At 38.0% G+C, this 12296-nt stretch overlaps 1 protein-coding gene across 1 annotated transcript in view; it reads right to left on the bottom strand.

The window, feature by feature from the left end:
- Positions 1–11511, bottom strand: part of LOC133519325 (kinesin-like protein KIF21A) — a 128283-nt gene extending 116772 nt beyond the window's left edge. The window contains exons 1-2 of the mRNA XM_061853365.1: positions 11183–11511; positions 3288–3341 (exon numbers count right to left, since the gene is read on the bottom strand). Of these exons, the coding sequence (XP_061709349.1) occupies positions 3288–3325 (38 nt within the window). The 5' untranslated portion in view covers positions 3326–3341; positions 11183–11511. The remainder of the gene's footprint in view (positions 1–3287; positions 3342–11182) is intronic.
- Positions 11512–12296: the final 785 nt, after the last annotated feature.

The raw sequence follows: 12296 nt of genomic DNA on the forward strand, positions 1-12296 counted from the left end.
TGGATTATGGAAAAAAAATGTACAACTCCCTAGAGTTATACCCTTTTTTAATTATGTCACTTATTCATACCAACGAAGTAGAATAAATGAGTTTTACTTTTAAAATACTGACGTTTATAATTAAATATTTTTGTTTATGTTTAAAATTATTTAATTAGATTAATTTAACAGCCGTTTATTTATTTTTTTACATAATTTTTATCGTGGCTGAATGCCGAATAGGTCTGTGCCTTCGATGCCTAACCTGTCGAGAAAATACAAAATGGCGGACGAAAGTTTGATATGTCACCGTATTTAAGAATAATTTCGCTTTAAAATTTAGTTTTTTCTACGCAAGTGTGATGAAACACATTGTGTGTAACTCCGGGGGTAATATTGCAGCCTGCGGCTGTCGGGAATGGCCACCCTCGTATCCAAAATTTCACTTAGTTAATATTCGTTGCACAATGTACTATTTTATAAATTTTATGGAGTCGTGGCAGTTACACGGATTTAAACCTTCACGATGTTATTATTTAAGAAAATGGGATTTAATAGAGAGAATAATCACAAGCAGGAAAGCGCCATCAAAAGATTACGAAGCTCAAAAGAATATCCGCCACTACACTGTTTTATAATTTATCTATGGCAATGAAAGATTTGTTATCTCTAGCATGAAAGATTTGTAGTATGGAGTGTGGAATTAAGAGGAGTGGCATCTCTTATGGTAGAACTGTTGCTAAAGTGTCCAGCTGTCAGCTATAAATAATAGTTCCAAATCTTTCCAGAGTAGCTAAGAACCTAGGCGTTATTGACGGAGTGAATTGCGCTGTCTATGATTTGATTTTTTGTTCAAGTACTCTAGGTATTATAGCGCCACCTATTTAAAGTTTTTTGATGACACTTTTTGATACATGGAGATTTCGTTCCTTATCTCCACCTTCCGTAATTTGTAGCCTCTATTCACATTTTATGTCGCCAATTTATAAGAACGCCCACACAATAACTTAATGGAGATGTCATTATTGCCGTCATAAATATTGAAAGTGAAATTAACATCCAACGGTCAAAGACGAAATATTACGTCCGCGGACTATTGTTATACGGGAACGTATTAGTCACATGTCACTTACAGTATAAATAAAACAAAGGTTCAGGTATGACACATTTACATACATGCATACTTATTTTGTAATTTACATAATAATTGATAGTGAAGTGTTTGTTAACAAGTAGGGTTTAGCAGTGTTAGAAATATTCGTCACATGGCTTGATGTAATCTACGCACCTTTTGTTCAGTTGTTTATGTTGTAAGTAGGTAGAGTCAGACCAAGCTAAGTTGGCAGCGATTTTGATAGCCCAGCCGGTGCAAGCGTTAAGTACACGCAAAGGGAATATGAGAGGTGTATTGTCAAAGAAAATTTTGTAGCCACAGTACGTTTACTGCCATCCATCTTTCGAAACATGATTAAAACTTTTGGAACGCCATTTGATTTTGATCCTTATTATTTTAATGACATGTGTCAAATTTGTTAAATATCAAAAAGTGGCGCCATCTAATAGATCAAAGGCAAAGGTATGGCAGCATCGTTTCGAACGATGGCGCCATATCCTTTAGGTGATGTATGGAAGGTAGAGTTAAGGAACGCAATCTCCATAGGCAGAACTTATGCAAAAGTGTCCAGTGGTCAGCTATAAATAATAGTTTCAAATCTCTCCAGAATAGCGCTAGAGTAGCTAAAAACCTAGGTGTTATTGACGGAGTGAAGTGCGCTGTCTATGATTTGATTTTCTTTTCAAGTATTCTAGGTATTGTAGCGCCACCTATTTAAGGTTTTTTGATGACACTTTTTGGTACATGGACATTTATTTCCTTACCTCCACCTTCTGTAAGGTGGTGTCCGGTAAGATGGACGCCATTTGACTTTGATCCTTAGATCAAAGTCAAATGGCGGGGGGGGCCCCCGTAACTTCTAAAATAAGAGAATGAAAAATCTAAAAAAAATATATGATATACATTGCCATGCTTCCACCGAAAATTGGTTTGAACGAGATCTAGTAAGTAGTTTTTTTTAATACGTCATAAATGGTACGGAACCCTCCATGGGCGAGTCCGACTCGCACTTGGCCGCTTTTTTAATTAAGTATATTATCAGAAGTAGTAGGAATAACTAAGCTTTACATTACAATTTGTAATTTCGCCTTATAGAAATTTAAATTGAAGTACCAATGTTTACCGAAACGTTAATGCAATTGACCAGTAGCCATTACAAATTGAACCGTAAACTGCGTCCGTTACGGTTCAATTTGTAATGGTTAATGATCAGTTGCAATAAACGTTCGACCAACACTGTGAAGTACCATCAATAACCTGCCTTAATGACAAATAGTATTAGAAGTAAGAAGAAAAAGTAGTTTTCATCTGTGTCAGATGTTTTAAGCAGCATCCTGGTGACGACACTTGCGTTCGTGGCTGTATAGCCCTATGCGAGAGAGGATCCCTCGTCCTCACACGCGGCAGGTGTATGCTCTCCCAGGTGGGCGGGGGTTGAGGCCTGCTCATGGCGCCTACTGCGTTTCTCTTTTAAATAGGTAAACCGGCATCGTTGTGCTTGATGTCCAATGATAAATAGCTACATTAAAAATTACATTAAACCGCAAGTCATTGGTAAAATGACTTGGCAAGAAATAACACATTACTACAAAAATTCACACCTATGATTGTCTACTGTAACCCCCATTATTCTTTCTATTGTGGCCGTAACTATGAAAATTGGTGTGGTAATTTCGGTGGAAATTTTATTTGTCATTGAAAGATTGTCAACTATTGTCATTAGGGTCAGGTCTTTGTGTCAAGGCTTTTGTTCTGGCGGTTATTGAGTCTTAAGTTATTTTGCCTATAATTTATATGGTAAAGTATGATTCTAGTTATATTATAGTTCTATAAAAAACATTATATAACTATTTCGTTTCATATTTTAAAAATGTGAATAATGAAATGGTAAAAACTGTAGTTGAAGTTTTATTAGATATTTGCATATCAAGCAAAACAAAAGTATCTTCTTAGGTGCCCTTAGATAAGAAAAAGACGCATTAAAAGTACTTAACACACAATTAGGAAAAAATACACACAAAACAATAACAATGTATCTAAATAAACTACAAGAACAATGCTAAATAAGATATCTTATTCTAAAAGACCGCCGCGAGCTGTACCGGTTGCAAAGGTGCCCATCACACTTGCCGCGTTACCACGTTGGATACCGATTAAATTGCTTTTACACATAAATTTAAGAAGTATCAATTACCTGACTGCAACACGCACGCTTGACTCGTCACTGGACATGGCTGCATCGGTCTACCTGAAAGGTAATGAAAACTATAATCATACATTAAATTGAAGACCTGGAAATTGACTATAACAGTTGATAAGAATCAACATCAACTGATCGTACAGTTGAAGTCAAAAATATGTTCATATTTTTGCACCTTATTTATTTATTTATTTATTTATTTAAACTTTATTGCACACATAAAGAAAAATGTACAAATGGCGAACTTAATGCCAAAAGGCATTCTCTACCAGTCAACCATTGGGTCAAACAGAGACATTTGTGTATGTTGGTGCAGGAAAAAATAATAACAAATAATAAGGAAAAAATTAAACGTGAAGTCAAATAATATTAAAAATATATAAATAGTTAAATACTACTACTTATATAACGTATAAAAGATAGACTAATACATATAATTATGTACATATACATGATGGTGAACCTTATTTAAGTTCTTCTGACAGAAGATGCTTGCGAAGTAGTCGTTTGAAAACGGGTTTGCTTGGGGCTTGTCGAATAAAGAGAGGGAGGGAATTCCAGAGACGGATTGCCTCAACGGCGAAAGAGTTAGACATAAAACCAGTACGGTGAGAAGGAATCGAGAGTTTGAGAGAACGGGAGGAACGGAGTTCACATCCTGGACGGGGGGTGATGAAAGTGAATTTACGTTTAAGATAACCAGGGGAGGAAGGCTCGAACAAAATGGAGAATAAAATACTCAGGATTCTAAGGGACCTACGACGACGGATGGAGAGCCAATTTAGCTGACGGCGATAAAAAGAAACATGGTCGTATTTGCGAAGTCCGAAAATGAAACGTATGCCATTATTCATAAGACCTTACTCCTTTGTAATAAGGCGAAAATTGTAATCATATGTGTCTTTCCAATGTGTCTGCAATAAACATGTTTCTATTAGAATTTCTGTTGGAATCAGATGGAAACATCCTTTTCACTTGAAGCAACCCTTATGTACGGAAAACCACATATCTTTGACATTGTGTATAGCTAATAGAAATCAACATCAACTGATTGTACAACCAAGTGTATACAGATATCTTCATCTCTAACCAACCTATGCAGTTTTAAAAGTGCAACATTGAAAGTGCATTCTTTCATTCACACAAACATCCCACCAAATCACCGCGCCCATGCAATCCAAGTTACCCTCTCATTTTAAAACAACATCCTTAATGCAATGAGGGAGTTAAGTGAAATTTTGCTAAGCTGCAGGTTGGAGTGCATTAAAGAGACGAGTTTGCAATATTCTTATCCCTGGAGTTACACACAATGATTTCATCAGACTAGCGAAAAAAAAACTAAATTTTAAGCAAAATAATTCTTAAATACGGTGACATTTCAAACATTCGTCCATTGTCGTTCTTTGACAGGTTAGGCATTGAATTGAAAATTGTGTAAAAAAAATTTAATCAGCTATTAAATTAATCAAATTAAATATTTTTAAACATGAACAAAAATACTAAAGTAACAATGTTAATATTATAAAAGTAAAACTATAATTGAGTTAATTCGTATGAGTCTGTAACAAAAAAAAAAGCATGACTCCCACAGGAACAATATAGGCCTTTGTCCTTCAGTACACCTGCATGAAATAAAAAAAATTACGAGTGATGAAAAATTCATTAAATTGCTTTAATGTCCATAACAAATTTCACGTAGTTCATAATACATTAGAGATTGGTGGCATGGTGGCGGCTAGGCTTGTGATTGTGCAAATTTATGATTTTTATACCTGTGTATAGGGGCAATGGAAATACAAACTCAAAATGTTCAATTGTCTACCTAATATTATGGGTTATTAAAATACAGTACTTCTATTCACTGTCTGGTATTGTGGTGGTTCCTTATGATCTACCAAATCCTACACCAGCCGCAGTATCATGGTCACATTTTTATCACCTGTTTCAGTTTCAGTTTCTTTATTGGTAAAAAAATATTTTACAGGTCACACAGGTACATTTGAAATTATGCTAGTTATACATAATTCTAGATAAAAATTAACAGGTGAAAGTTTACGGTTCCTTAATTTTAAAAATAATCATGCAATAGTTCTTACAATAATTTTTTAAATTATCTCCTTCATAAAATCATCGACAGAACAACATGCTTGGTCTAGTAGTAAACATTTAAGTTTTTTAGCGAATATTGAGTCGCTTTCAGTCAATTTAATGTCATTAGGAATTTTGTTGTATATTTTTAGTCATGTTATGCATCACTTTCGCACATACATACTTGTTAAAACATGACAGGCATGGTGACAAATGATAAAGAGTCGACCATCTTAGCCCTACTGAACAGGTGATGCAGCCAAAAACAGTTGCATTGCTGATTATTCGTTTATAAGATTATAATTATTCTATGCATGTACGAAATTGTTGCTAATGCAGGCAAAGAATGAGAAAGGGTAGCACTGGACAAAATCAGATGGACACAGCTAGAGGAGACTTTTACCCATAAGGGGTCTATAGCAAAAATGAAATTTAAACATATAAAGCCTGTGGAATAATTAAGATGAAATAAATAAATGTATGTTAGGCTGTAATATATCGAGGGCTTCAGGCCAAAGGGGCGTATACGCAAAAATGCCATTTTTCGTTTTTAACGGCATCGTATTCGTCTTGTAACAATACGTAAGCACAATTTTTTTCATAATTTTATCATAACAATTAGTTAATTAAATAATTAAAAAATCATTTGGCGTATAACAGACAGTCATAATTTTATGTCGTTCCAAAAAGCCGTACTGAAGGCTTATAATGGATATTTTCATTCAGTCCCTGATATTCATCGGAGTATATAGGCGTACATACATACGACCATAAACTTTTACCAACTATCCTCAAAGTGCGTCGCGGCAAAGAGGCGTATGAACATACGACCGTACAAAAATTACGTTGGCCTTCAAATAATGCCGGGCCAAAGGGGCGCGGAGACAGCGTCCTTGATTGCCGCATATTGCTATCCCTTTCTGTCAAGCGGGTAAGCGCACTAGGGCCGCCCGTCTCTCAGTCAGTGTCTAGTGCGTTACAGTATGGTGTGCATCTCGTGCGAATAATAACAATGAAGTGGAGCGCTCTGATGCTGATGGCTCTGCCCTGGGCATTCAAGAATAACGTGGGCGGCTGTCTCCTCTGCCTCCAAGAACGCTCTGCAGAGGCGGCTATCTGTAACACGTAGGGTTAGTAGGTGTTAGTTTAGTGGGGCGTGGCTGGTTATGGCCCCAGTCAAAAGCCGGACCTGTGGCCTCTTCAGCTGTCTCAGCCTCCTCGACAAACCGGGGTCGATTGTCGGGAGGGCTTCCTTCGCCTGCCTGCACGTGCCTAGGTTAGACCAGTACGGTTGGTGTTTTACCTTGGTGTTGTGTCGCAGCATGTTCCGGAGCCAGGCATAAGGCAGAGGTATAATTGGCTCCGGTCCTGCCACCCTCAGTTCCGAACATCCTCTCCCCAATATATCGGCCGCATCGTTCCCTCGCGAGTTGCTGTGTCCCTTGATCCACTGCAGAGTTAAGCTGGTGGTGGTGCTTACCTCTGACAGAGCTTTGTGGCATTTATAGATTAGCCCTGAGGTCAAAGTATAACTTTGCAGAGCTTGTAGTACTGGCCAACTATCAGAGAGTATGCGGATGGAGTAGTCCAATACTTTCCTTGAGGCGATTGCGTGTGCTGCCATTATGATGCCAATTCTGCCTGGAAGACTGTGTTGTGGGCACCTAGTCAAGTCCTAGTGGTGTTGAGATATGTATGTTTAGGTCCTCTGAGAATACTCCAGCGCCAGTGCCTGACCTTATCTTTGATCCATCCGTGAAGATTCTCAGCTCTCATGGGTTGAGTCCTTCACGAGGTTCTTCGTGTAACTGTATCTGGGTACGAATTGTCTGGGTATCCTGCCAGTCACCGCTTCTATTAGCGGTTCCTTACCTATCGCCTCGTAGAGGATCTCGGTGTGTGGTACCCTAGGTGGTCTCCAGAGATTAGATTTTTTGAGACGTACCGCCGTAGCTAGCGCTTCCTGTTGTATAAAGAGGTGCAGCGGCGGCAGGCTCAGTAAGGCTTCCAGGGCCGCGGTTGGTATTGTCCTCATGCAGCCCGTGGTCGCCATACAGGCCAACCTCTGGATTAATTGTAGTTCAGCTTCAACTACGGATAGTTTGGTGCGTGGCCACCAAACTATCGCACTGTAGCTTATTATTGGTCGCATGGCTGCCTGGTAAAGCCATAGAGTTATCTTTGGGGTTAGCCCCCAGGTTCTACCCACTATCCTACGACATTGCCAGATTACGACTGTGGCTTTGTAAATTTTTCCGTTTAGGTGATTGCTCTAATTCAATTTGCTGTCAAGTATTACCCCTAAATACTTTACTTCCGCAGATAGTTGGAGTTCAGTGTCGAACAGGCGGAAGTGTTTGTTGGTGAACATAACCAGCTCAGTTTTGTTGGGATTGTCTGAGAGTTCGTTGTTAAAACACCAGCGTTCCACGATGGCTAGTGCAGAGCGGGTAACATCGCATACCGTACCTGCATGATTGCCGCTCGTCAGTATCACTATGTCGTCAGCATAGCCGATTGTGTAATAGTGATTATTGTTTAGTGTGGTGATCAGGTAATTCACCACAAGGTTCCATAGTAGTGGCGATAGGACTCCTCCTTGGGGGCATCCTTTTGCCATTAATGCCTGCTTCGCCCGTCCCGAGTTTGATGGTTCGTTGGCTCAATATGTTGTTTATCCATTCTGTCATAACTGCATTCGCGCCATGTCTTACCAGTGCTGCTGTAATGCTACTGAACCTGGTCCTGTCGAAAGCTCTTTCTATATCTATGAAGGTTCCTAAGCACATGGATCTGTTTTTGACCGCCACCTCAATTTTACTTACTACTGCGTGAAGTGCCGATTCTGTAGATTTGCCAGGGCTGTAAGCATATTGGTTTGGATGCAAGGGCACATGAATTTGCACCCTCTCTCTAAGGTACCTGTCACACAACCTCTCTAATGTTTTCAACATGAAAGAGGTCAGGCTGATGGGCCTGAAGGATTTGGGGTCCGAGTAGTCGTTTTTACCTGGTTTCGGTATGAAGATAACCTTGACCTCCCTCCATTGCTTCGGCACGTACCTGTGAGCCAGACAGGCGCGCAGAGCGATGGTCAACTTCAGAGTGAGATGCTTCCCGCCCCATTTAAAAAGCGCAGGGAAGATCCCATCCAAAGCTGTTTAAGGCCCACTGCGTGAGCTGCGGGCTGATTACCTCATATGTCTGTAGCCACTCGTCCTCCGTCGGGGTGGTAGTAATTCTTAAGTGTAACATTCCTCTGTTATAATTTGATGGAGACGTAAATAAGAAGTTGTTAGCTAAACTACTTTTAGGTTTATTAGTACAGAAGATTTAATATTGTTTCTTTTTATGAAATGACGATAAATGATGTCGTATTTATTTGTTTAGAAGTTTTGATTAATATTTTATTGTTTAAGATAGTTATAATTTTGTTACCAGGAGTAATGTTTATTGTCTGAATACAAGTTTTGATACGTTTTAACTTTAACCTTTTGTTTTAGTTAATGCACTCTAAATTTAATCGTTTGATTGTTTCTTGACTGCTTTTTTTAATAAAGCTGTCATTGTGTTGTCTTAGCAATTTCCATGCATCCTTTACTACCAATTTCAATTCTTTTCTATAAAATCGTTTTGTACTACTCGACTTTTGCGACTGCGACTACCATTTACCTACTATCACAAATAGTAAAAATGATCTTATTGGAATTCAGTTAAGTCAGTTTTCTTAAGTAAGCCCACACGTCTTAACTCTAACTCCCACCGAAGGGCTAAACGACTGCTATTATAGGCAAAAATCAGAATAAGCGGCGTGATTGTCTTTTGAAACACTTCTTCTTATCGTGTGGGTTGTAAGATTGATGTACCTTAAAAACCCTGGTGTTAGAGTTATTGAGTCGCCAAAGGCCTCTGACATGGCTCTCATGACGAGCACCATCGGATAGATAGCAGCCGGGACCAACGACTTTACACCGTGCCTTCCGAAGCACAGAATCATCTTACTTTTCGGACAATCAGGTGATTCAGCCTGCAATGTCCTAGCCAAACCGGGAATAGTCTCACAAAGTCACAAAGCGACTTTTGCTTGACAGTGTCCCCACCGGGATTCGAACCCGGAACCTCCGAATCGAGAGACAACCGCTCTAACCATTAGACCACGGAGGCTATTGAAACACTGAAATTCTCAAAGTGGAAATTCAAAATAGTTACTTACCCAATCGGTAACCAGCTCGAGTCGACATTGCTTAATCTCGTGGACAGTTGTGACACTATCAAAACCATCAGGAATCATTTTAATGGTAAAATCTAGATGAACTTATGAATATTTAGTCAAAATATAATTTGGCGCCCTATTATACGGCCACAAATAAAGGATACTTACACGATAGATTCGTCAGCCCAGACGGGCGTATAAAAATCAGAAAAAATAGAAGAAACTACACAATGATGACTAAATTACTGTAAAATTAAAGTATTTCGCATTATTAACAGTGTTTCCACCTTTCATGATTAAATTATCGAATAGAAAAAAAAAATGAATTATACGACCATAAATCTCAAGTATTTTTCAAAAAATTTCAACCTATATGTCGGAAATTACTGTCGTGGTAAAGAGGCGTAACTACATAATTACTGCATTTTAGAATACGTAGAACGAAACTAGGCATGACACATGAAACAGACAGTAATTTAAATACTCTATGCAAAATTGTAGAACAATCGGTACATTGTAACAAAAGTTATTCAGTTTTTTGTCTCTCCTGAAAAGTAGGGTTCTTGCTTATACGCCCCTTTAGCATGAAGCCCTCGATATGTATCTATTGGCCTTTGTTACCTGACAATAAAGGATTTTTTTAGCCAATAATACAGGTAAAGGCTTAGTAATATGGTTCTAGTCATCACCCTTTGAGTATGCAGCCCAAAAATGTAGTACTAAAAACAATATTAAAATCAAAAACAACCCAAGTATTACATTAAGTCAGGGGTTCCCAAAGTGTGCGCCGCGGCGCCCTGGTGCGTCGTAGAAAGTAAAGAGGGGCGCCGTGAGTTCTATCATTATCCGAAACCACAAATATTCGCGGGTACCTATTTGAGCGCTCGCATCGGTAAATAATATAGCGTCGTGTCACTCTTTTTCGACCGTGATTTTAAATTTACAAGGGCGCCGTTGCAAAATACTAAACTTATAACTGCGCCGCATGTTGAAAAAGATTGGGAACCCCTGCATTAAGTACAAAAAAAAGAGTTGAGTTTTAAACAGAGAAAACAGATATTTCATAAATAATTAAAACAGTCTTTCATTTGGCCTTTATTATTGTGACTATTACTTTATGACTTTATTAACTCATTAATACTATTTTGAAAACAGTGTCAGTTAGAGTCAAAACAAAGAGAACAAATCTATTCCATAAGTAAACATAAAAGCAATATCAAAATATTGGTGTAAAATGCTTTCAAGGTGAAGCTCCTTATCTGTTTACTTTTATCAGAGATTATCTCATTTATAAGTATTCGTAGCAAAACAAAGTCAAACCAAAACACAACTATTGGAAACCATGGCTAGTAAAGTAACATATCATTTCACGTTATATGATTAAGATATATAAGTTCATTAACCAAGTAAAATATAACAGAAAATATCACAAGAAAGTGTTGATAAACTATTGACACCAATCATTGTTGAGAAATTGATGTCATAATGCCGAGCATACAACACAATACCAAGGTACTTGAACGAGGGGACGCAACGGATGTTTGCAATACACTTATTTCTAACCGAATGCACACACGAAAATACTTACAAATGGCTAAATAATCTTTAAATCAGCCACAATACATCACATTTCACGGGGCACTGCGTTAAGACACAAATAATAGACAACGATCACGATTTTTGTCCATCTTTTAAGAAATAAACTGTGAAATAATTTTATAATTGAGCGCTTCGCCTCGTGTACAGACAATTATTCAGTTTTAACACAAACTTTCATTTTCCACGGACGCGGTATTCGAGGCGTACGTTATTTTGTTTTAGACGCGTGTAATAACACTCGAATTAGACGGCGATTAGAAAGCGCATCGCCGCTCTCCATTCACCATCGCTCGCTCGAATCGACTAACTGACAGTGACAGCAATAGCAGACGGCAATCGGTGAATTGTCAAAATCAGAGTTGCCATGTTTATTCTGTATAATTGATCCTTGAGCTGCGTTCAAAAAAATATAATTTATTCACATGTCGCAACTGTTGTTTGCCAATCAAGTGAATCTCAATTTAATCTTTCATGTCGTGTACTTTGAAAAAAAAATGCGTATCATAAATATGTATAATACGAACGCATTCTTACTAGTGCAGTTCAAGGCACAAAAGTGCCGTTCGTATCAAATAGATGGCGTTAATATCAACTATCAATGTCGTACAAGTGTTTCTTCATAGATGGCGCAATTTACAGTATAATCAAACTAAAAGCAATATTTTTATGTAACTACTGCAATGTTGTGTTTTATGATTGTTTTGGGTTTAGTTTTTACTGTAGATTAAAACCTCGAAACAGATACATCGTCGAACTAACCAGCGTTTGATAGTTAGGCATTTGTTGCCTAAGATACTTGCCAAGTAAACCCCAGGATATCATGATAATAAAAAAACATTGTTATCTTGTAAGTACAAAAGGCGGGACAACACTTAAAAAGGTTATGATGAAAGCCGTAATGTAGGTCAGGAACAATAATCATTAGGACAATTGAGCGCCAAAGGTTAAAAAGTTAAAAACACTTTAAAACGTACTAACCACTTGAGCAGAACTTTAATAATAATAATGAAGTTTTAAGCTCCGGTGACTACGACTCTCTTAATCCTTAGATTTGTGGCCCAGTTCGAAACCAGATTTTAAAACGTCTAGTTTCGCCCACCAAT

Source organism: Cydia pomonella, chromosome 6 (assembly GCF_033807575.1).
Source record: "Cydia pomonella isolate Wapato2018A chromosome 6, ilCydPomo1, whole genome shotgun sequence".
NCBI classification, from domain to species: domain Eukaryota; kingdom Metazoa; phylum Arthropoda; class Insecta; order Lepidoptera; family Tortricidae; genus Cydia; species Cydia pomonella.